The 20,248-nt window shown below is 43.2% G+C and overlaps 1 protein-coding gene across 2 annotated transcripts in view; it reads right to left on the bottom strand.

Moving 5' to 3' along the window:
- The window catches only part of NRK (Nik related kinase), a 97,751-nt gene that overhangs the window by 17,362 nt on the left and 60,141 nt on the right, over positions 1–20,248 (bottom strand). For both annotated transcript variants that reach the window (XM_030496813.1, XM_030496812.1), the window contains 11 exons: positions 19,930–20,061; positions 19,040–19,107; positions 17,329–17,444; positions 14,661–14,758; positions 13,283–13,401; positions 10,589–10,682; positions 7,847–8,020; positions 6,881–7,010; positions 6,331–6,489; positions 4,625–4,768; positions 1,810–1,944 (listed from right to left, as the gene is read on the bottom strand). In XM_030496813.1, the coding sequence (XP_030352673.1) occupies positions 1,810–1,944; positions 4,625–4,768; positions 6,331–6,489; positions 6,881–7,010; positions 7,847–8,020; positions 10,589–10,682; positions 13,283–13,401; positions 14,661–14,758; positions 17,329–17,444; positions 19,040–19,107; positions 19,930–20,061 (1,369 nt within the window). The remainder of the gene's footprint in view (positions 1–1,809; positions 1,945–4,624; positions 4,769–6,330; positions 6,490–6,880; positions 7,011–7,846; positions 8,021–10,588; positions 10,683–13,282; positions 13,402–14,660; positions 14,759–17,328; positions 17,445–19,039; positions 19,108–19,929; positions 20,062–20,248) is intronic.

A 20,248-nucleotide genomic window follows, 5' to 3' on the forward strand; every position in this document is an offset into this window, starting at 1 on the left:
GAAAACCTATAGTTCATTTATCCTTAGTAAAGCCAGATGACTGTTGACAACATTTACACACTCCTTTTCATAAGATTTACAAAAAACATCCCGTTATCTTACTAGTCAGAAAAAAAGGTCTTGACCCTGCAGCTAAACCAACCTACTTTATTTTTAAGTGTGAACACACACCAACATTGCTGGTTGTGAACAAGCTACTTTTGGAGGAATGCAGGTTGTTGGCTGAACAATTCAGTAACACTCTGCAGGATGAATTTTCATTTCACTGTTTGTGTGTGGGGTTAAAATCCCCATGTGCTAGTGTGGGTGAAGGACTCTCATGTTTCTGAGGTGAGTAAGCATTTAAGAGATGAGTAATTTCCCTAAGCTGATTAAGGTCACATTGGGCCGATTGAGAACAAATAAAGAATCATGCACTGAAAATTAAGGCCACTCCGTACAATGTGTTTTCTCCCTCTGCCAGAGACAAGCATTTGCTTTGGAAACAGAACACATTCGCCCTTCATTTTATATTCAGCCTGCTTGGCAGGGATTTTTAAAAGATGCAAGTGTTACATTACTGAAGTAAGGTTTAGTTTTGGTGGGAGGAGCCCTTGCTGCTTACAAAAGGAGCAGTTCCACTGGCCAAACACGTAGCAGGGCATGAAGAGTGGATAAGGATGGACACTGGTCAGGAAAATCTCACAAAGACAGAGAAAGAAAACCAAAACTGCACTCCACCAAAATGCAGAGCAGCACATCCTCCTGTTCTCTTCTACCTGGACAAATGGCTGTAAAACCGAAAGTCAAGATACAAGAAGATTCACAAGGAGAAAAACAACAGCTGTTTTGTCAAACTAGTAAGAGTGACTTGTCATATGTAAACACAGAAGTTCCTACCAAATGTTCTCCTGATTTTAAGATAACTTTTATTTATTTATTTTTAAAAAACATACCAAACCCAAAGAAAAGCAGCTGAATTGGAAGATGTGGGTGCTTAGCTAAAGAAAGCACCAATGCACATCTGTTTCATATTCTTTCTTGGATTTAACCCTTGTCATTTTTAGAGCTGTGAAATAGGCAAAAAGATGTCAAGCAAGTGAGAGCCAGTGACCTTGCTGCCTCCTGCACTCCTGTGTATCATTTCTCTACTTAACTTTGGAAAAAGTGCCACTTTTACATACCATCTTTCACCAAAGCAAAACTTGCCCTGTACATCGCACGCCCTCACGCAGTTAAATGACAGGAACTATAGAATACTGACATTCATTTTCAAGAAGGAACTGCTCAAACGCCGAATAAAAGCAAAATGCTTTTTGAATTGCTGTGGTACCATTTCCAGCGTGTAAGTTTAAACAAAGGTATACTTTAGTCTTTTATGATCTAGAAACAGGGATGAACTGTAGCACATCCAATCTGATCTACCTATGGACATCCTACAAATATGATTTACTAGCATTTTAATAGTCCAGTTTCTTAGCAGTTACTCAGGGCCAGGAGGGAAGCTGAACAGCATGGAGGTAGAAAACATCAATCTAATTAAAACCTTAAGTAGCTACAGAACTTTTAAACCATTGACTGAGCAACAGACCCAGGCTGGCACTCCCTTCTTCCAGCCATCACAGGGAATACCCATAACTGCTGCAAGAAGAGATGATATCTGAAACGACAGGAGCAAAGCATCTACCATGTAAAACAAGGAGGTTTGAAAGAACTCAGAGATATTCAGGCCAATACAATCTTGAAACAGAGCTGAAGAAAAATGTTGGTGTCAGGAGACGCAAAAGAATGGTAAAGCAGCTCTCCAAGGTAAAAACAGAGAGTCCTTACCGACTTTGTAATGCACGCAGCCCTCCAGGTCACCCACAGACACCCAGCCTTGCCGCTTCTCCACCTCTGGGTCATTGCGCAGAATTTTGTTTCTCAGCCATGATAAGTAATACACCCTCAACTTATTCTTTTTCCCTAGGATTTGTGAAAAAAAAGAAAAAAAAGGAAAAGATAGACATACTGCTTTAAATCACTGAAATACAAACTCTGCCACACTTACAGAAAGGCAGAGTTTTGTAACCTTGAGTACAGTGGGTCTTTGGGCCTCATCAACATGAGAGAAGTGTGCAACAGCACAGAGGAAAAGCCCTGTGGGATGGTGACACACAGGAGAGAACTGGAACATGAGCAGTCCTGTGGCATCTGGCACATGTGCTTACCTTATGACTCAAGCTTCATGCAAGACTTTCATACCTGAGTAGAATTCTTCCCTCAGGCTAAAGAATAGGTCTATAGAGACACATGCTTTACCAGAAATAATGACACTATCTGGCATTTACTCTTTGACGTGAAGTAAGGAACACAGTTATGGCCTACAACGGCCATTTTGAATGAATTACTCATTTAGTTCTAATTAACTGGCAATCTTCATTACAAGTAGCTATTTTCTTTTGTATGCCTTTCCAAGTGAGAATTATTTTGTCATCTTTCATCTCAGTCTTTCTGTTGCTTTAGTTCATAAGTACATATGGTCAACAGCAGCCTGGGATCACAGGTTAATCTAAAGAGGACTGTGTCATATCATCAACTGGGCCTGGCAATATGGGACAAACAGCTCTCACCATTGCCTACCACGATAAGTCTAGATTGAAGACAAGGAGCTGCCATTCCTTGCTGGACCTACATCTCTGCCCTTATTATGGACTAAGCGTCCTTCAAAGCCACTCTCATCCATGGGGAATAAGAGTCTTGGTACCTTGCAGGGCAGAATCCAAGCTGTTTGTCAGCAGAGGCTGCAGATGCTACTTTATTTAATGTTTTCATAGTGCTTTTCACAGATGCTTTCACAGTGTAGATAACTTTCATGTTACCGCTCATACATCTTGTTGAACATCATATTTGAAAAATCATGGCAGTCAGGTGAAGTTCCCAACGACTGGAAAAAGGGAAATATAACCCCCATTTTCAAGAAGGGGAAAATGGAAGACCCAGGGAACTACAGACCAGTCAGTCTCACCTCTGTGCCTGGCAAAATCTTGGAGCAGATTCTCCTGGAAAGCATGCTAAGGCACATGAAAAACAAGGAGGTGGTTGATGATGGCCAACATGGCTTCACTAAGAGGAAATCCCGTCTGACCAATTTGGAGGCCTTCTATGATGGGGCTACGGAACTGATGGACAGGGGCAGAGCAGTTGACGTCATCTACCTTGTGCAAAGCGTTCGACACTGTCCCGCATGACATCCTTGTCAATAATTGGAGAGACATCAATTTGATGGATGGACCACTCAGTGGATAAAGAATTGGCTGGATGGCCACACACAAAGAGTTGTGGTAAACGGCTCAATGTCCAATTGGAGACCAGTAACGAGTGGTGTCCCTCAGGGATCGGTGTTGGGACCGATCTTGTTCAACATCTTTATCGGTGACATGGACAGTGGGATCGAGTGTGCCCTCAGCAAGTTTGCCGACGACACCAAGCTGTGTGGTTCGGTTGATGCACTGGAGGGAAGGGATGGGATCCAGAGGGACCTTGACAGACTTGTGAGGTGGGCCGATGCCAGCCTTATGGAGTTCAACAAAGCGAAATACAAGGTCCTACACCTGGGTCAGGGCAATCCCAGGCACAGCTACAGGCTGGGTGGAGAAGAGATTCAGAGCAGACCTGCTCAGAAAGCCCAGAAAGCCAACTGTATCCTGGGCTGCATCAAAAGAAGCGTGACCAGCAGGTCGAAGGAGGTGATCCTGCCCCTCTACTCTGCTCTCGTGAGACCTCACTTGGAGTACTGTGTACAGTTCTGGTGTCCTCAACATAACAAGGACATGGAGCTGTAGGAGCAAGTCCAGAGGAGGGCCACAAGGATGATAAGGGGGCTGGAGCACCTCCCGTTATGAAGACAGGCTGAGAGAGTTGGGGCTGTTCAGCCTGAAGAAGAGAAGGCTGCCTGGAGACCTCATAGCAGCCTTCCAGCATCTGAAGGGAGCCTACAAGGATGCTGGGGAGGGACTCTTCATTAGGGGCTGTAGTGATAGGACAAGGGGTAATGGGTTCAAACTTAAACAGGGGAAGCTTAGGTTAGATATACGGAAGAAGTTCTCTACTGTCAGGGTGGTGAGGCACTGGAATGGGTTGCCCAAGGATGTTGTGAATGCTCCATCCCTGGCAGTGTTCAAGGCCAGGTTGGATGGAGTCTTGGGTGACATGGTTTAGTGCGAGGTGTCCCTGTCCCTGGCAGGGGTGTTGGAACTAGATGATCTTAAGGTCCCTTCCAACCCTAAATATTCTATGATTCTGTGAGCATAGAATGAGGTTATTTAATGATATTTAATAGAATTTCACTTATAGAGGTGCTCACCCATCACAGCAACAAGCAGAGTGATGAACTATAACTTGCTGAAAACCAGTTCATTTTAAGGATATGAAACACTTTGCACTTCCCACAAACCATTTTACACATTAACCAGGTAATGAAGTATCCTAAAGCCTCTCTGAAGTGAGAATGTAAATGTTAAAAATTCAAGAGAGTTTTCCTATTAACAACTGTCCTGTGATTTTCTCTAAGAGGAAATTCCTCAACCTAGTTTATAACCTAATTCTTCTTTTTAATAGCTTCCAACCCCAATGCGGGTCAGATACTTTTAGACGCTGAACTAACCTGATATAGTAATTAGCACATTGAGTCCTTCAAGAACATCCATTTGCTGGAATCGTCTCCTAGTAATCAGCGAATACACTCTTCCTTGCCCACTTCTGTCCAGCAGCCATAATCCATTCTCTGTTCCCACCAGTAAATTGACTCCTGTTGATACATGGAAAAAAATACTGCATAAATCACCTAATGATTCAGAGGCTGCTGAGTGCTCATTGTTTTGAGAACTGATTCTTAGTCTCACTTAACAGTACCTGATGATTTCTCTGTTGCTCTGTGGATGACCTCCCAGAAACATGAAAAAAGGATCTCACCATTACAGTTTTTACCCAGCAAAACACTTATATGCTCATGTAACTTGAAGAATGAGTAGTTCTGCTGAAGTCAATCTTGATTTAAACAAAAAGGAAAATGGTTTGCAAACTCAAACTTCTCAAAAGCCCCAGTCCAGCACCACTCCACTGGCCACACTGAACCACCTAAGGGTCTCTACCAATAAAAATAAATCCCTCTTTCTCCAATACAATACTCAAAACACAGAAGGACCAAACCTGTGGGAAGAAGGGCTGCTGTTACAAGGAAGAACAGTGTTTGTTTGAAAACAGTCTGTGTTTTGCAAGAATGCTTCTTTCAAATGCCAAAGTAAAGGAGTGAATCCAACTGCTCCCAAGGAAGCGACGGCTCCAGTGGGTTGCCGACATAAGAGAATGTCAAAAATTGTTTTTGGCTGGTATGACAGCTATGTCTCCTAAACAGGTTCTAAAGAAATGACATGAGGTATCCTGCTGTAACAAGCAACCTCCTCTACTAGCAATGCTCTGATGCTCAAAGTACTTGGTGCTCTTCAGCCTCAACATACGTTTAATTACAGACCTTGACACACAGGTCTCTTCTTAATCTAAAATCTTGGACTCCTACAAACATACATTACACAAAATCTGTGAAGCTTTAAACTGGAAATCTACATTTCCTTTGGATAATGCTTTGTCCACTTCATTCACTTTGTATTCAAGACTCAAAAAGTGAGGAGATTAAAAGGCTGGGTGAATCCCATAGAATACATCTGTTCTTCTGAAGTAGAAGGATGGTCAAAACAACTCAAGAGCTAGTGTGAGACTGGGACAAGGTCTATAGTTGTTGAAAATCAGTCTGAGTACACTCGTACTACTATTTGAGGCTGACCCTGGAGAAAGGGTGATCCAGTGAGGTTCTGAGTAAGCACTGACAGCTGGAACCTGAGGGAGCCAAGCTTTTGGAAAGACTGATACCAACCTGCTTCAGATTCTTGGAATACCTACCCCATGTCAGCAAAAGTCTGCAGGTTTGGATTGTTTACACTGTGTCAGGGCTTAGTGTGATCAGCTGTTCTTGTACGCAGCTGAGACGGGAGTAAGTATCATGAGCCGCGTAAACTACTAAAATGTTTGCAACTTCTGGCTCTTCCAACAAACACAGTTTCAATTTGGTGCCCAATCAAAACATTTTCTAATTCTGATGCACAAAATCCTTTGCAACTGTAAGTCATCTGTTTGCTATCTTCTACCAGGAAGGCAGCGTCACACAAGTGATGCAAGTACCTACCCTGTGACCCACTCCAGGACTTTCTAACAGGAGAGGTGCAATACAACTGTGAAATCTGCCTGGCACACACTGCCAGCCTCTCCTGCTGCTGCCTCCCCTCCATAGGCATGCCCAAGTACTTCTGAGCTTACCCCACAAGGCAGCACAAAGGACCTCGGAGTTGAATTTCTTCTTGTATTTACGGATTTCTGGACTGTCACTCTGGGGGCGAATATTCGTTGGGTTGACATTGACAACGGAGCCCTTCCGTGCATTTTCTCTCCTGACAGGCTCAGGTTTTGCACTAGATGCTAGAATGAAAGGCACATGCAATTATTAAAAATGCAAGTGTTTGGCTACATCTCACATTTAACCTGTTTATGGCAGGATGAATCCCTCTCATCCCTGAGAGGGATGAGGAAACACCCTATGAGCATTTCATAGGCAGAGAAAAAAACCCCAAGCCAAACAAAACCCAATACATCTGGAAAATTCCTCAGGCATTCTTAAGTAAGCACTGTGGTAACACAGCAGCAGAGTTCTGGAAGAAGGGCAAAAGCAGCTCAATGAAAATTCACAGTGATGCAGAATTTCAGTTTCTGGAGATGCTACCGACAGTTTCCATTTCCTAGCAACATGCCTTGCCCACACCGAAAAAACCAACCAACCAAACAAAAAAGCCCCAGACTCCAGGATACTCACGAGAACTACAGGAAGGTCCTACTGGACTGGTGGGAGGGGTGATTGGCAGAAGTCTAGAATCTATGAATGAAGTAAACGATGTTGTAGAGGACGTACTGCTCTTTGAAGGTGTGCTTTCAGTGCACGGGGTCTACAATGAAAAACAAGAGCTGCTTCAGGAAGATGATGGTAGGGGAGCAGACAACACAGAGCAGTATGGTGCCTCTGAGGTTTGGAAAAAAGGGCATGTGGCATACTCAGGCATGATGAACAGTCCTAAAGCAGTAGATACACGGTACAGATTCAGCGACAAAAGAGGAGGCCTGAGCAGGAAGTTGTGTCGGGATACTTAGCCAGGCACGGTACGGCACTGAAATAACAGCACCCAGAAGAAGAGCATGTCAATCACTCCCTGCTGTCTCATCTGCAACAGAGCATTGCTCAAATCCCTTTGCTGCAAGGAGGACACTGTTGCCTCAATTAAGGCAGTTTAGGACATGACCCCTGATAGAGCTGTTATCTGCCTCCAGTGACACACTTCTCTCCAAGAGATGCCTGTGTTCACAGCAGTGTTAAAGTCTCTTTGGGGCTGCCGAGACATGGTGCACTCCTATCTGACATATGGGTGGAAGAAAGCCAGGGACAATAAGTAGAGGCAGAGTGCTGTGTTGCTGACGTGACAGGTAAAGAACCAGAGAGTACAAGCCCTTCTAGCTTGTGTAAAGGGGGAGAAAAAAGGAAGGAAAGAAAAGGGAGCAGAGAGAGAGAGACGGAGGCAAATAAGTGGAATAATGAAAGATGTTCAGGAGCTCAAGATTTCTAATCCATCCCCTAGATAAAACTTTTAAGGAAAAGAAGGGATGTGGTGAAAAATCTCATCATAAAAAGAGATAGGATAGATGAAGTTAAAAGGGACTCGATCTCAGGCTCCTAAGGGCTGAAAGACAATGATGATACAACTGATTCAATCTGTAATTTATCTCTTACCTTATTCAGAGGTTTGTTCTGAGGTTCCTGGCTGGTCAGTGGCACTTTTGGTTGGTTCACAGAGGAGTCTGAAATCTGGCTTTGCTGAAGGAGGTCTGGCAGGAGATAGTTCTGGTTGTTTATGCTCCAGAGGCCTTCTTGGGTGCCAGAAATTTGTTTCCCTAAAATTGGATCCTGCACATGAGAACATGCAGTTAAACTCCACATTTAGCATATGTCCAATTTAACTCCTGTTCATCAGACAATAAACAATGAGCATATGGGGAGAGGGTGCTCTACATGATGCATCATATAAAGACAAACCCTATGGAAAGGTTAAATTAAAGAAAATAAATACAACAGTGTGTGGCAAACACCTGAGACATCAACACTGGCTTCCACTTCTGAAGTTCTCCACAAATGTTCCCCATCTACATTACCACTACAGGTAAAGAAACAACTTCATCCTCAGAGACACTTGAGAATTAAATTACTTGTCCTAACATTACAGATCTGACCTCTGCCTGCCACAGTCAGAGGTACTTCTTGGTTCTGGGCCTGTATTTAGTGAAAAGTCCCTTACCATTCCTTGCATTGCTACTTTCCATTTGCTGAGTTATGAAACCTTATTCTAGAATGATGACATTCAGTAGGATCCAGTATCAGCATTTCCAGTACAATGATGTTTGGTGCTGCAACCTCCTTACAGGATCCCACCAGCATCACAGAAATACTTGTAAGCTATGTAAGGTTGAGGCACCGCACAAGCTGTCTCCCCAGCAGCACAAAGTACAAAGTCAGAGGTTGGTTTCTGGGAATACAAGGCCAAAAGCTTTAAGAGTAAGAAAGATGGGATGTGTGAAGCAAGCAGTGTCTCAGATGGGGAGGGCAGTGATCGGTCAGGGTACCTGAACACCATTGGTGCTGGAACATACAGTGACAGCAGCCAAGCGCTACGCTAGAAAATTGCTCCTGAATTACACTGAAGCAAAAAGCACCAAACTCAAGCAGCTTCTGGCCGGCTGAATTCAAGGCAACTCTGTGCATTGTACTGACTTTGATAAACAGCCTCCTGAAATCAGATCGGCTTTTCTGAATGCTAGCCAAAACATGGGAGGGAAAAAAAAAGAAAACTAGCTCATTCTAAATAAGACATTTGCCTTTTAAAATCCAAGTAATTAACTAGAAATCAAATTCATGCTGTAAGTATTTTACAATTTAATTTAGATATAAAAACCCAAACCAAAACATACATGTCTGTGTTTGAGATTAGGGAATCAAGCCAGTATGGGGCTTTTTTGTTCAGTTTTGAGTCAGATTCAGCTAAGCTGAACCAAACACCCATTTGAATCATTTGGGCAGTTTGGTACACCCTAACCACTTCAAACCAGGTCATGCTGGTGGGCCAGGGAAAGGGATGCTGGAAGAAGTCATTGAGACTTGTGCTGGCTGTGGTTGGTGAAACAGATATGGGGGGAATGGACAGGAGTCTCCATGAGAAGAAGGGAGAAGACTGGAGGGCAGAGATATTTGTGAGGAAGGGTGGCAGCCATCTGTCTGTTTCCCTTCTGCACTGTCCTCCCCAAACCCACCAGAAATTGTGGCCTCCACTCTTTTCCAACCTCCCTCATCCTCAAGTCTGGGCCTCAAAGACCCTATCTTTCTCCTTTCCCTCAAGCAACCTATTTCCAGTGCCCAGATATCACAGGAAAGGGGAAGCACTGGAGTGGTTCTGCCACCAAAAAAAACCACCAAAAAACCCACCAGAAAACAACAAAAAAACCCCCAAACCAAACCAAACCAAACCAAACAAACCTCAAACAAACCCCAAACAAACCCAAACCAAATTGGCTCAAGCCCCATTTAAAATTCCTTCTCCAAAGCAGGGTTTTTTCTCCTCAAGGATGGTGAGACAAAGGCAAAGTGGGACTCCTTCCCCAGCCAGGAAGTATGCCCCTCTGGTCTGAAGTTCAGAAGTCACACCAGAGGTAAAGAAAACTCCTTTTTGTTCCCAGCCCTGCCACAGCTCACAAAAGTAGCTCTGAGGAGAACACCGGTTTCATGGCAATTTATTTTCTCTATCTGTGAAACGAGAGCACACTAACTAATATGTGAGAAGTGCTCTGATGCAGAGTGCAAGTCTTATTACTACAATTTTTTTAGTTTCCAACCACAAAGAACAATGTTCTGTTTTGTCTGTCTTCATCTCTTCTGCACTAATATTTTGTCACAGGGGAAAATTCCCATGACTTAGTCTCTACTAGAAACTACAGGTAAGGAGGAACCACAACATGACAGACAAGAAGGCATGTATTTTTGCTAAGCTATCAGGGAGACACCAACTGTTTTTCCTCTCTTCTGGTTATATTTTAAGTAGTAAGAGGTAGTTCTCTAAATTGATATCAAAAATGTCAAGATTTTAAAAAACGGCAACCATGCACACCACCAACAATCAACAGCATTGCTTTCTGCAACCTACCCAGTGCCTTCAAGAAATACGTTGGCATCAGAAACTACTACCAGGTCAATAACAAGGACAAATAAAGAAGTGCAATTTCATACCTAAATGTGAGCATTTTTACAGAAAGCACAAAACCTGAAACTACACATTTTTTTCAAGGCTTATAGCTATAATTTGCAATGACAAAGCAGGACTTCAAGTGAAAATGCTGCCGAGGAGAAAAGGATACAGCGTTTATCAGGCACATTAATGATCTGACTCCCCCCCACTGTACCCACCTCCCTTACAAGTGGCCAAATTACCTTCTGTTCTCCAATGGTGCTTTGGGGTTTCAGTTCAATTCCATCTGGTATTCTTGTCCTTGAGAAATCTGCCACTCTGCTGCTTAGCAGTTGCCTGGTAACAAACTCCAATTAATGAACAGAACTACTTTGGGGGGTGGGGGGAGAAAGCCAACGCCCCCAACCCCCCAAAAGTAAAAAACCCCATATATACCCATTCAAAAGCGAGCATCATTAACATTCACTAGTTACACTTACAGGTTCTTGCAAAAAAGCAAGCTGATTAGTCTGTGGATGTGCCTGAATGGACTTGAGCTCAAAAGACCACTCACTCAGGGCAGGAAACTCTCCCCACCTCAATGGAGAGCATGCCTTCATGTCCCTGCATTTCACCCACCATTTTTCAGGCACTGCCTAGCTCAGGCAAGTGAGAGCTGGTCCCTCAAGGTGTCATTTGAGAAGTGTCTATCTCAAAACTTCTGCCTCCCCTCAGACACTACCCTGTGAGGTGCAATTACAAGCCACCCTGCTCTCCAGAGAAAGAGCATCAGCTGCACTTGCAAGGGGTAGAGCCACTGCTCTGCTGTATGTTGATATCAGGGACCTCTCTGCCAGTGCCTACTGGGACAGGCTACACTGGAATTTCATACTGTGAATCAGTTCCCAAAACACAGACATCCTCACCTTACATACAAAAGAAACAAAATGTTGCCCAGTGCATATAGAGACAGAAGAACCTAATTGCTGCTGGACTGGCTGGGGCCAAACGCCCACCTACCCCAGTATTCTGTCTTCAAGAGTGACCAAAAGCACATACCTAAAGAAAGAGTAAGAAGGTGGCAAGCATCTGTTGTGATACACCCCAGCATAGTATTGCTTCCTACACAACCAGTGGTATCTTTGCATTTTAAACTTTTTCACCCAAGTGAAACTACCTCAAACTTCCATCAGCGAGGCTCTGGCCCCACTTCTGTGCATTTCTACCCCATATGATTTATTTATTCCACTTATGTATTTATATCCATTTATTTATTACTGCAATTCATTTAAGCCTATTACATTTCTGGCTCCTTTCCAGTAATTATAAAACTGACTTGATTCAGGATGCTGATGTGAAGGGGCCTACAGTGCCATGTGCCAACTGGTAGGACAGTGTAAAGATTTTTTTTGTTTTATTTGTTTGTTTTGGGTGTTTGGTTTTTTGTGGGTTTGGAGGTTTTTTTGTTTGTTTGTTTTTTGGTGTTTTGGGTTTTTTTTTTTGTTTGGTTGGTTTATTTTTGGTTTTTTGTTTTTTATGTATGTGTGTGTGTTTGGTTTGGGGTTTTTTTTAATGTTGCCCAAAGAGATAACAAAGGAGGTCTGGCAGAGAACTATCAACTTAAGATGGTTGTGAAAGAGCACAAGGTTTTGTGGGCCTTTTTTATTCCTTATTTTTTGGTTTTGGCTCATGTCCCCTCTTCTATGGGAGGAGATGCAAATAACACATGCAGATTTACAAAGGCAGTGATACCACTCCTTCAAATCATTACAGCATGCAAGGATCACAGCAATCTTAACACACAGCAAATTCACTGCTACAGGGCAAACGCATACTTTTACGTAGAGTCTTTCTGAGGTCTAGGATGAATTCTATGACCTAGAGTGAATAAAACTTTTTACAGATCAGAGTAAGGTGGTTTGAAAGAGGAGCAGTAAGAAAGTAAAGGCAATAAAGTAAAAAGACAGCTCTCTCCTCATCTCTCAGCTTTGAAAATGAACTTCAGAAATGCAAATCAGGAGTATATGCAGGCACAAAAACTCTACCTTCTTCAGAGCAGCATAGGGGAAAGGGCTGGTACCAGGCCAATGTAATAGCTCGCCAGTAGTGCTACAAATCTGTGCATCTCCTCCTAAAGACTGACAAAATTGCGTGTGCAATTATGCCAGAAGAGCAAGAGCCCCTCTGAAGAGGGATCTGTGGCCTGCGATGCACTTCAGAGTAAATCCTAGAACTTGAATTAAACTGAAGTCTCTTTGCAAGAAAATTAGAAGTTTCATTCATCAATACTAAAAAATAATTGTTTGCTGTTCCAAACGGCAGGGCTGGCCAACCGATCCCCTACTCCTTCACTTGGACCAGCGAGCTATTCACACTCCATTATTTCTCAGCAGAATACACGTTTTGCATGGCAGGTAAAACACCACAAGATGTCAGTCGCAAGATCAACAACAGAAACTGGAAAGGTAGAGAGAAACAGCCCTGGTGAAGGAATCAGCTTTTCAGTGGTAATTATTTCTCCGAGTGAACAGACTACCCGCATACAAGGGTTATGTTTGCTTTGCTTTTCTCACTGTTACCCGTGTTTAGCATGAAGGTGTACAGTTTTCCTTCCCTCTCCTTTTTTTTTTCCCAAAAATTCATTAAACATAGATCAATGTGAAGTAATCCCTATAAAAGCACTACCTATTGACATTCAGTTAAAACGAGACATTTCCTCATTGTCCCAGAGCAGCAAGTCATCAAAGCTTATTACACTGCATACATCTGACGGAGCAAACATCTACCCCCAGGAGTTCATTACAGTGCAATTAAACTGCTTAATTACAACTGACATAAATGATTGATATTAACTTCAGAGGGAGGTAGCATGTATGCATGCCAACTTCTTCCAGATATTTAGAAATGTGTAACACAAAGGAAGAAAATAGTAATTAAAAAAAAGACATCAAGCAAACCTCGTGTGGTTCATGTCATCCTCATCGCTGCTGCTGACTTCCTCACTTGATGAAGAATAGTCTGCTGCTTTTAAGAATGAGTTGGCACTGTCCTTCACCTTGGCAAAGGAGGCTGGACTCTGCGTAAAGAAAACTCAGTTGAATTTTTTTCTCATGGAAGAACTCATAGTTAAACAGCATGTGCAGTATTTTATTGCCCCAAATACAATTATTGTCACTTCCACACCAAAAAAGCCTTATTAGAAAGCTGCTGCTTTTGTTGGTCCATCACAAGTGGGTGTTTCATACAGGAATAAAACACACGATTTTCCCAAAAGTTGAAAGGTGACTAACTTTAGTCAGTATGTTATTTTGCATCTCAAACATTTATGATCCAATCTCAGCACTTTGCAGGAGCACAGAAGTACTTCTTTTTTCGCATAAGAAAAGGAGTGCTCTGCACCAGGACTAAAGGATTACACCAGCTTGAGTTTTGTTCAGCCCTGGACTACCTTGAAGCTTGTGGGTCCATGCCTGAGCCCAGGCTGTGCCTACACAGACCAGGTACAGAGGAGCTTTAGGCTGGAAAGGCAACATCAGCACAGCCATGGCTCACACCCAGACGGCAGTAAGACACGCCAGTCCTACAGGAATCCATATATAGGCCTCCCACACTATTGGCAATGGCCTAAGCTCAGAGTCTTCTTCAGACCTCCAGTCCCTGTCAAGCCAGGAGGAGTTGGGGACCCCAGTAAGCTGCAGTTGTCCCCTGCTGCTCCACTCTGCATCCCCTGGAGCCACCCAAGCCTGCCTGTGAAGTTTTAGAATGCCAAGAATCCCACGTGTGAGCTCGAACATCCTATTTATGAGCTCTTGCACAAGGCACCATGAGCTCTGGCTGTGCGATAGGCATCTCCCCCTCTCCACCCCAAACATCACCAAAGATAAGAAATGCCTCAGTAAAGAAGAAAGAGAAATAGCAATCATTCCTTTCCATCAGCAAACAGACCCAGGACAATCTTGAGTGTGTCACAGACTAGCAGCACATATTCCAGGCAGTTACACACTGGATATTTGCACAAGCCACTGGCGTGGTCTTGACTTCTGGGTTGCATGACAACTGATCAATGACCTCCTGAAATATTAAAGACACACTCTTCCCTTCTAAAGATTTATGATCAGACAAGTTCAGGAAAAGTGAACTCTGACGATGACCTGAGCTGGACACAGGTCAGATACGGACATGTCAACGCAGAAGTAAGCTCAAGCCAGTCCCAGGCAGCCTCTCAGGTGGACTCATTAGCAAGCAAACTCCAGCCTCAACAGAGGAGCTGTCAGCACAGACATACCCTCAATGAAAATGATGAGCAAAACTATTAATGGATTTAAAAGAACCTACTGCAACGTGGCCTGGATGAGAAGCTTTTTCAGACTTCTTTTGCAGCTGCAAATGGTTCTGGGACAAAGCGTTCTCTGCCTTGGCTGGTCCTACATTCCCTGGGAAAAAAGGAAAGACTTTATTTTTTTCAATGCACGTGCAGCAGGGTGAGAGAGGGGACCAGGAAGACAAGCGCATACAGTTACCACCCAAAGCAGACACCAGCCTCTGCTGGCAAACTTCTCTGTCGTGAAGGGAAATCTTTTTGCTTGTTTCCCTGTGGTTCTGGATGCCACGATATTATGTATATATATTGATACTGATGCAGTTTAATGCTGCAAGAGCAAGACAAGCCAATCAAAACCTTGGCAACATACTCCCAATGAGCACCAGTTCCATGGACTGGAAGGCAGCTTGCGAGGCAAAAGGGTGAAGATATGCTAATCCCTTCCTCTGATCCTCTTTCTGAGGGGAGCCAGCTCATCATATTAGCAACTGCTACTCATATTCCAGCAGTAAAGGTGACTGCAGACAGGGGCGTCAGGGAGAGGGTACAGGAGCCTGGGCCCCCGCTGCACATATTCATGAGTAAACAGATGTGCTGCTGAGATTTGGCCTTCACAAAACTGCTGCACAAAACCAGTCTGATTCTCTAAACCCAAATGGACTGAGGGCAAACAGCTGCGTTAGACTCCACTCATGAGCATGGGGTCAAGCTAAAAGCAGAAGAGGATTCACCACTTCCCATGGCAACACAGAGAGAACCATCCTCCAGTCCCGGCTTCCCCTGGGGCACACAGCATCACTTCTCAGCTCCCACTTCCACTCTGCCTCTGGGGAAGTAGGTAACAACAGCCCTCATCTGCAGAGAGCTGCCCCCGCTGTGAGCCAACTCAGTGCCAGTTGGCACCTTGTGACACTGTTCCCAGGGGCAGGTACTGGTAGAAAGGAAGCTGTGGCACTACACTTCCCTCCCCGTTGGCACGGGGACCTACACTTGCCACCGTGCTTGGACAGCTACCGAACACCCAAGCAACTTCTCCTCTCCCACGGCTAGCAACAGGAATCCTTGCAAGTTAAGGAGGAAGAACTGAACCTCACAGAAGTTCAGATTTGTATTTGGTAATTTAGATAGGTTTATCACAATGGCTTCATGTACTCATGCATTTTTCAAAGCTTTTAAACTTTAGAACTCCTTATTGGTCAATGAGTACCTAAGCAACTCAGCAGAAGTATTAGCTTTAAAGTATTTATAGGCCTTTCCTGCCCAATTCATTATCCCAGTGGGTTTGCGAAAGCAACAAACTCTTTCTCGAACACCATATGCCAGAACTAACTGTAATTTAATGACACTTAAGAACCCAAGGAGACAGCTTAAACCACAGGGGAGGTTTTCTATTTTTTCCATTGCTGGTGAGGTTTTCATTTCCCCATGCCAAAATAGCACAGGAGTTGCACATCATGCAGACACTGCAAAGTTGAGCTGGGCTGTTGCACGTTGTTCATCTCTACACTGTTATTCAAACAGAAAATGACATGAGCAAAAAGAAACAAAACCCAAGCAATTTAAATTGCGTTTTGGGTTTCTCTTGAAGCAAAGCTTCCTATTCTGTGTAGTTACTGAAAGCAAAACTGGCTCAATTGTATGAGTGTAATAAATAAGCAATTTGTTCTTCATTTATCAAGGGCTTGTAAATTAACAGTGTGAGCCTCAGTTTAAAAATAAATTACCTCAGCAGCTCACTGGTGTGGTTTCAGAACATCTTTAACAGCCACCCTGCTCTGAATTGGACATGATTCCCCATGTCCCTCATCTTTAACAGTCAAGCTGGAGGCAAAGCACTGCAACATGCCACTGCGCTTGCAAGGAGCTATGGAAGAAATTGCCCTACAGTTGACCCACAGAAAACACCCTTAGGAATAACAACAGAGGAACAAAGCTGTCCACTTTTGCTCCGTGTCCCCATCTGCCACAATCACTGGTCATCTCTCAGGAACCAGTGCCTGTACTGCAAAAAATCTGCACAACCATGAGCAAGCCAACTGTGTTCCTACACCACTACCAGTGATACCAAGAAAGCCTACAGTGTTGCCTTTTTCTTCAATTTGATGAGGGTATCTCTACCTTTTAACTTCTTTTGTCTTTTTTTCAGTTCCACTATCGTTCTGCAAATAAAAGACTATTGGAGGAATGTATCATAAAGTGCTGTGCAGTCTCACACTTCCTTCAGTCAGTACATTATTAGAGTACAGAAATATTAGTGTACATAAACTGCTCATCTGTATCATCCTATCAGTGGGCAATGCAAAAAAGCAGAATATGGTTATGCAGAAAATGCCAGCGGGTGAGCCCTAGTACAGGCATACATCTGTAATGTTGGCTCTGCTGAGTTCCAGTGGTGTCAGCAAGTGGAACAGAACTGATATTTTTCAATTCTTAATTGAGGCAATTCAAATTTTCTATATGGAAATATGTTCACTGTTACTTTTTGACTCAAAAGAGGAAGTACTTATGTTTTAAGAACATGGAACCATAAAATCCAGAGGGCTTTCAGAAGCCCACTACCAGAAGACATCGTTAAGAAAAATACCCCATTTGTAATGCAGCACTTGACAACCTGCTGAAGCCTGTCTCATCTGATGGAAATTTTGCACATTTAGACTGATGGATTTTTGACTTAGGAGTCACCTGAGGTTGACCAGCTGCTCTGATGAGATCCCATCTCCCACTGCTTGTTGCCAGGAGTGCTGCTGCTGCTGTTCAGCTTCAGAGCATGTCCCCCGGGGGATGACTGATGAGTGTTACTAAACAGAAAGACAAAAAGCAGATGAGACTACCTTGCATGCAGGAACACAGACTGGAATGGACCTCCTAAGCCACTGAGTTGAGTTCCCTGCTTCTACTGCATGGTATAATACTCCCGATAAACAAAAATTTTATATTCATTGCTGCTCCAAGCAGGGCCACCCAGTAGTGAGAGATGATGGAGGGGATAATTTCCTCTAGGGGATAATTTCCTCTAGTTCTGGAAGATTACAGAGATTCCTAAGTGATTACAAAGTATCCTACTATATGTACTTCTCTCTTGGCCTCTTCAGATTTGCGTCACTCCTGATTCTAAGATCTCATGGCTTTTACAAATAATGAAACATGCTCCAGTACTCTCCTACAAGATATATCGTCATCCACTTATCAATGGAGAAAGGAATGCATTGGACAGTAAAACAAGCTGCCAAGCCAGTGGCAGAAAACCAGGCTCAAAGCCACTGACTTGTAACACTGTGGTTTACTTGCATGGTTCTTTTCTGATTTGCCTCACATAATTCCTAAGTAGAGAGCATTTGGGGCTTGACTTCACTTGAAAATTATTTCAGATGTTTCTGACTCTGGCTCATCAGAAGCACTACACATTATTTTGTTATGGCAGCTAAATCTACTTCACTTCCAAATCTCTCCAACCCTAGTTTCTCACAGCATTATGTTCCCTCCAGTAGACATCCAGTGGGGGCTACCCTTTATTGCTGAGCTCTCTGCATCCTTGGTATTTTCTCCTGAGGTATGAAAATAGTCTGCTTTAAGGGCAGACTGCCAAAATAGTGAACACACATCTACAGACAGCTTGTTAAAGCTACTACCAGGTAAAACAAAGCTGCAAGTTTCACTAGCTGAGAGTGCCTATACAGGGAGTTGGCACCAGACCCCTACCTGCTGAAGTATCCAGGCATCTAACTCCCTTTTGAAACCAATGGCACCGGTGCAGATGTAGAGCATCTGCAAGAGCATCCAGGCAGCCCTGAGCAGCACCACTCCCACCTGCCATCGCCAGTGTCTAGGCTACAATCTCAAGTAACCTGCACCTTCAGCAGCCACTTACTCTAATGTGAAGGGAAAGTAAAGCATCACCAAATCACAAGTTCAACGAATGCCCAACACACTGCCCGTTAACTAGGAAACGGATGCACAACTTTCATCCAACACGCTCAGGCATGCCAAACAGGCTGAGCCAAATGAAATAACTCATTGCAAGAATTATTACAGATGGAACAGCTCTCGTATATTAAAAATACTGCTTTCCAGCAGATGACAGGACTAACTTGCATGTAAAGGATGAGGAGATCTATGAGAATTTTGTTTCTCTTTACATCACTTATGTCAATCGTTAAAAGGAAGCTGGCTTAGACACTTCCTTCAGGTTTAAGATCACAAAGTTTGGTTAGTTATTTTTGTGAACAAACGGATACATAAGACAAAATATTTTTAACTGCTCTTAAATGAGGTATGAACCCATGTCAGTTTTCCTGTCACTGAGGTTATGGCTTCATTTTTAACTAATTTGCTTTAGTTTTCCCACTGTCAGTAAATCAGCATTAGTATAAGCATAAAATACTGAAGAGCTTACCTTGAAAGACATCTCTGATGGCCAGGCTGGTCCCTGCTGTAAAATTTAGAGGTTGTCCTTTCTGGAACCTTAAGGATTTAATAAAATGTTTTAAAGTCACTACTGATATTTTACACTCAGTTAATAAACCTAATGCTTACACTATACCAATGCAAAAATAAGACTAATGAACATAAATGAATAATGCTTCAGTGGGACCTGTGGAGAGGTCTTCCATGATATCAACACTGGAAGCTGCAAGTCAGCAGTAGGTGCTTCTAATTTGCTCCAAGCCTGTGCAATCTATCAGGGTGCAGACTGCAAGAGGTTTGCACCTTTCCTTACAGTCAGCATTATTCTTGCTCAATATTTAAAGCAGACAAGGAAACGCATCTGCAGTCATTTAATGCAGCTTTCCCTAGGTGGTGGATTAGCGGTGTTGCTATCAAAGGGCTGGCGGAAGAGACACACACAAACATCCCCCAGCTGCAAAGTAACGAATACACACACACACGCACATACACATTCCTGCACAAATGTGCTTGTACTTGTTCTTAGTAGTTCTGTTAAAAAGAGAAATACCCCATCACCTGAACTACACAGACTAATGAGCTTTTCTGCAACAAGACAGATTTTTCACAGAAACAGGTATAAATAAGTGGTCTAACAAAAGAAGTGTATCTGCATTTGCAGATGCTGCTGATATTATATACATACACATAAACTCAAGACATTGGCCTGCTTATAAATTCCTATCTGCTTTCTAGATTACTGAGACTGAGTTAATGTACAAATAATGAGATTTTTACTGAGTTTCATAAAGTCCAAAGGACGGATCCTACACAGCGCAGGGGAACTGAGTGGAGTGCTATTAACCACCAACAGTGCCAAACACCTAGAGTTTCACGTACCTTTGGGGGTTGTTCTTCATTTTGACTGATGCTCCAGAATACATCATCCTGCACAGGGCTGAGTGGTGTCGTCACCATATCTGACAGTGAACTGCTGTGGTACACATCCTTACTAGCCCGGAAATTTTCACACTTGAAATGAATGAAATACATATTGCCTGTGTTTAAAAGGTATCTTCAAAGATATCGAATTGGAGTATTAGAATAGCAAATGCCCTAATCACAGTGAGGGTGAGGAGAGGAGGTAAGAAAAAAAATCAAATCGCTTCCTTACAAAGTCTTCATGCCAAGGTAACAAGCAGCAAGCAATGTAAAACTG

Source organism: Strigops habroptila, chromosome 9, assembly GCF_004027225.2.
Source record: "Strigops habroptila isolate Jane chromosome 9, bStrHab1.2.pri, whole genome shotgun sequence".
Taxonomy (NCBI): Eukaryota; Metazoa; Chordata; class Aves; order Psittaciformes; family Psittacidae; genus Strigops; species Strigops habroptila.